We start from the raw sequence: 5,614 nt of genomic DNA on the forward strand, positions 1-5,614 counted from the left end.
AAAGGCATAAAAAGATCCATGGCTGGAAGCTGAGAAAGATAAATTCATGTGAAAAGCGAGGCACACATTTTTAGCTATTAGAACAAATCATCAAAGAAAATGATTTTTCTTTCTTTTGATGTTCTCAGATCAAGACTTAGATGCTTCTTTGGAACATATCATTTAGCTGGATACTAACTATAGTCGCATTTTAAGTTTTTGAATTCCACATGGAGTACCTGAGTGATATTTAATGGGCACTGATGTACAGGTCCAATTAAGATGATCTAACACAGTGTTTCTCAACCTGTGGGTCACGACCCAAAAGTGGGTTGCAAGGATATATGAAAGGGTTGTAAACAAACTTAAAAAATGGACTCTCCTTTAAAGGAGAAAAACATGTGAAACTATGACTTTTCCCTTGCAGACTGGCAGAGTTCCTGCCAGGACCTGCTTGGGGTTCCCCATGCCACAGCCCCCCCCCAGCCCCCCAGTGTGTGGAGCTGGGGCTTGGGGGCAGGGGGCAGGGAGTGGGAGTGAGAGGGGCACTAGGTAGGAACTGGCCATCAATGTTTACAAATGGGTTTTTGTACAAATGGTACAAAAAAGGTTGAGAACCACTAATCTAAGAGACTCTTCAGGTCTTAAATTCTAAAAATTAATGAAGGCTCAGCACAGTAAATAGTGCTATGTGTGGGGGGGGGGAGGGGGCAACCAGGGGACACACAAAACAGTTGCGGGTGGGGGGTGGGGAGCACAAAAAATAGCCACCATGCAGCAGTGGCTGACTGCACCTCCCCTGGCTGAAACCAGCACTGCCCTATGCTCAGCCACTGCTCCAGGACTAAATCTGTCTTGCTATGTCCCTCTAGAGTCTCGTTATGAATATGGGGAGGTGAAATCTAGAATTTTATCCAAAAGGCTTGACATTCCAGTTGTATGTAGCAGTGGTCCTCAACCTATTGAGCTCCATGGGCTGGAGGAGTGGTGTAGGTGTTGGTCCATGGGCCCAATCTCACATGGCCCATCTTCAGGCCTGATCCAGTGCAGGGTTGGTCCACAGGTACTAACTGGCATCCTGGCTTGGCTCTGTGCCCTGGATCCAGCCATGGAGTAGACCCACACGCTGATGTGACTCAGCATGCAGGGCTATGTCATCTGCCCCCCCAGCACTCTCCACAGGTCTGGAAATTTGGTGGTGGGGGAGCTGCAGCAATTAATGCTGCCATCGCTTCCCTGCTGCCAAATTTCAGACCCCTGAGGAGCTCTGTGGGCTGGATGACATGGTCAGAGCCTCTATAGATCATAGGTTGAGCACCACTACTATATAGCATTGGTTATCCAAATCATTGTGGTAGAGTCAGTGAATCACTCATGCACAATAGGCAAGGAACTTTCCTGAAAGTGGCTGAATTTGTTTTCTCTTAACTGAAGTAAAGATATTGAGAACATAGCTGAAGTGATTTCTTCCTGCCCTATTTTTGCAAGAGATGTTTGCAACTGTATAGGCTATCAAGATTAAAAAAAAAAAAGGTTTGATGCCTTTTACTGGCTTGAAAAACTATTAATACAGTTTAGGAACAAAAAGGATATATCTGAACACGTGCTTTTTCCTGTAAGTTTCTTGAATAATTGCTTATTGTATCAAACATATTCTTGATTATGTTTTTCATATAGAAAAACACTAAGTATGTAAAGCTCTTGATGATTCTGAAAACAACAGCTTGTATTTACATATTGACTAGGGCTGAAAAGAATTCTATGTGCAGATATGAATTTAAGAATATTCCTTCTTGATGGTTAAAAATGATAGCCTTAGATAGGAACATGAACAGGAGAAAGCTAGAGATGTACTAATGGTCTGGTACTTTGTTTATAGAGAACATGCAAAGTATGTGTATCTGTTCATGTATGTTACAGTGGCTGGCTATATCCTTGAAACTCAACAAGTCAAACTATGTTGCTGTTTGGTTATAATCAAATCAAGGTGGCTGTTTGTTTACATTTTGTTCTTAATACTTGCAAGCCAGGAAAATCAGTTAGAAAAAGAAAGAAAAATAAATCCAATAAATATAGCAGCCAAACAAAGCATTTTTTTCTGTAATAGTACATCTGAATAGCTGTAACTGGTATTTTGAGTGTCAGATGCAATAGTGGTTACCAGGATTATAACCAAAGTGAAACAAGAAACTATGCAACCCAAAAGGAAAAGATCTAAGGTGAAATTGCAGTTTTTCCAAGGGGTTGCAATTTCAATCTTAGTTCTCTTAAAAGCAATCTTAATGACATTCAGCTTAATAGGAAAGACAAAGAGGTGAAGGTGCAAAATATAGTCCTTCATTGAAACATATTGCATATATGAATACCTGGGTGAACTAAAGTGTATGGTGCTAGAAAACACATGAACACTTAGGACAATGGGAGAAAGATGCTTGGAATGAAAATATTCAGATGATCCAGAACTGAAATATTATCAGCTTTTCTTTGTACTTTTCACTGGCACGTGTAATTTCCCTAAACCTAAAAACTCATGTACTTTAACATTACTTAAGTGGAATTAAATGGAATTTTTTTAGAGCCACATCAGTGTAAATAAGGGAAGAATCCAATTCAAATTGTTAAACATCTATTGGTCCATTGTAATAATTAAAATAGTACATAAAAACATATGCAAAATACCAATAGGAATAACAAGATTCTGTTTAGGTCTATATAAACTATTTAATGTGGGTAAATTGTTATATTTTGTGTTATTTAAAAATAATATGGAATCAAAAGCATCACTGTCATACATATACTCAGGAAAAATGAGCTCAGACCTGTCAGATGTGGATGCAGTAGGCAGACTAATTAGGGCCCAGCTGGCCCAACTGGGTTGGGTCTTGCTGTCCTAATTAGTCACAGTTACCTGCAGGGGTGTGACCGTCTGCTGATTAACAGCAGGCATTTCAGTACCCAGGAAGCTACTCATTAGGATAGATGCCTTTCCGTCTAGTTCTGGGTTCCTTGTTCCTACCTCCTGCTTCCTAGTTCCTGCCTACTGGCTCCTTGGTGACTTCTGTCTGCAGGTCACATTCTTGCTTCCAGATCTTCTGGTTCCTGACTCCTTGCTCCAGACTACAGCACAGATCCCAGCTTCCTGAGCTGCTAGCTCCCAACTGTAAGGATGAATCAGGATATAAGCAGTCAGTCCAAGAGGATTGTATTAGGTCAGGAGTTTACCAGTATGGTCAAAGCTGGGTGTCAGTCATAGTCCAGGTTTGCAAGTCAAGAGTTGCACACAGTTGAGCAGGAAGTCCAAGACAGGAAAAGGTGTGTATTCAAGCCAGAGGTTCAGAGCACAGTCAGCTTAAAAAATTCCAAACAGGTCAGAGGAAGAACAAGGCAATCTGCTGTCCAAGTAGCTTGCTACTATCTGGTCTGACCTTATAAAGGCCCAAGGACTATTTTCTGTAGCTCTGGGAGATGATTCATCCCAGTCCTTGATTCCTGACTGGGAATCACTGACCACTGGATCCAGTTTAGATTCCAGCTTCTGGCTCCTGCTCCCAATTCCTTTTGACTCTGTAGGGTCAAGTCTTACCTAGATTTTTAAATATGAAATTTGTGTGTGTGTGCACAATCAGATTCCTTCTAGATGATATATTGACATCAGAGCTTGTATTTTCCTTTTAAATAACAGCTTTTCAGCCCTATTACCCTTTGTGTTATGTCAGCACTCCAGTAGCAGGTGGCAGAATTGAATTTAGTACCAGTCCTGAAAATGCTTAAGCATGTATGTAACTTCATTCACTTGAATAATCTCACGGAAGCCAATGGAACTACTTATATGAATAAAGTATGCTTAAGTATTTGCATTAGGTGATAATGTTTTTGTTCAGTAGTTGTAAAAGAATTGTTAGTTTTGCAGAATTGCTAGTGATTTTAAGGTAGGGGGAAGTGTTTGTGGGTAGCTTTTGGGGTTTTTTTTTTTTACGCTCTTTACATTTTTCTTACTGTTGGCCTATTGCTTTTGATACTGATAGGATACAGGGGAAATATAGAGAACTACTTTTAGCATATGAAGTTAATAAAACAGTCTGCTAAAAATAGAACATGATTATATTTGTATCCAAAATAAGGTGATTTCAGATGGAAGTACTTGCAGATTACGGAGTTTCATTAAGAAGAATCGTTCTGGACTTAGCAAAGTGGATGAACTACATGCCACTCCATTGCATCATGCAGCAGAAGGAGGTCAAATTGAATTGATGCAGATGATAATAGATGATTCTTCATATGAAGGTAACTGTTGATGGAATTATTTTCTATAACTTTGAAGAAACTAGTTCCTGAAATAAAAAGTATTACTTAAAGTAGAGCTTGGAGTTGTTACTGCCATTTCTACCATTAAAACATGATAACACTGTTTTGATAATTTTACTACAAGTTAATGTCCCTGAAAATGAACTGTAATAATACAGGTCTAAAGCATATAAAATTGAAAATGCCTGTCACATCTCTTCCTGTATATCAATTATGATTTGGATCATTGGTATTCTAACACCCCTTTTTATGAGGAAATGCCAGTTTGGCCCATCTAGTAAGTATGGAGACACCAAATCAGCACCTATTGAGAAATAGATATTTTTTAATTAAGTTTACTGTGTTTGTGATTCATTTTTAATTCAGGTGTTCAAATGTGATAATCATGATTATGATGCAGATGGACAATGCAATAATCAATTTCCACACTTGGTATTGTTAGAAGATTCATTTTCAGTACTGGACTCCTGAATAAATCATTTTAATGTTTTAGTGCTTAAATTTTACTATTCACTGATCTGTATCTTTTCACATGGAAACATTCCAAATATAGATTTGAAAAATTTCTCATTGTTGAAAATTACTTTAAGCAGATAGAATTATCAGGCAAGTTTCACAAACAGATCCATTTTATATGCTTGCTACTCTTTAAGCATACATCAAAACAAAAGACCTATCTAATATCCATGGGGAAAATATACTTGGCACTATGCAAAACATAAATACACATACCTTGTCCAATTCCAAATCACTTACATTGATGAATACAGACTTCATGAGCCAATAGCTAAGGCACATAAAGGCAAGTTTGTAGGTTTTTTATCATTTATTTTGTCCAGTTTTTGGCCCTTCACTCAAACAAAACTGTGGACATATAAGAAAGAGTCCAGTGGGAGCAATGAACATGATTAGAAGTCTAAGAAATATGGTTTATGAGGAAAGGCTGAAAGAAAAGGGATTATTTAGTCTGAAGAATATAAGATCAAGGAAAGATTTGGTAACAGTCTTCAACTACCTGAAGGGTGATTGTAAGATTGAGAGAGACTTTTCTTTGTAGCTGCAAGGGTGAGGTGCAATTTGACTCGCGCTACAGTCGTGGAATTTTAGGTTGGATATTAGGAAGAACATTCTCATGATGAGGAATGATCATGCCTGGAGCAGGGGAGTTAGACTATATGACTTCCTGAGGTCCCTTTTCACACACCTACTTTTTAATGATTTCATTCATAATGATGTCATATTGCAGAGGAGTAAGCATTTACTCAACATTGGGCTTTGGAGAACTTAGTCTGTAGGGGATCTTATTTATAGAAAAGATGTAGGCCTTAGG

At 38.6% G+C, this 5,614-nt stretch overlaps 1 protein-coding gene across 1 annotated transcript in view; it reads left to right on the forward strand.

The window, feature by feature from the left end:
• TRPA1 (transient receptor potential cation channel subfamily A member 1) overlaps positions 1–5,614 on the forward strand; it is a 79,090-nt gene that overhangs the window by 2,008 nt on the left and 71,468 nt on the right. Inside the window, exon 2 of the mRNA XM_006015312.1 lies at positions 4,101–4,263. Within this exon, the coding sequence (XP_006015374.1) occupies positions 4,101–4,263 (163 nt within the window). The remainder of the gene's footprint in view (positions 1–4,100; positions 4,264–5,614) is intronic.

This window comes from Alligator sinensis, unplaced genomic scaffold (assembly GCF_000455745.1).
Source record: "Alligator sinensis unplaced genomic scaffold, ASM45574v1 scaffold71_1, whole genome shotgun sequence".
Lineage (NCBI taxonomy): Eukaryota > Metazoa > Chordata > Crocodylia > Alligatoridae > Alligator > Alligator sinensis.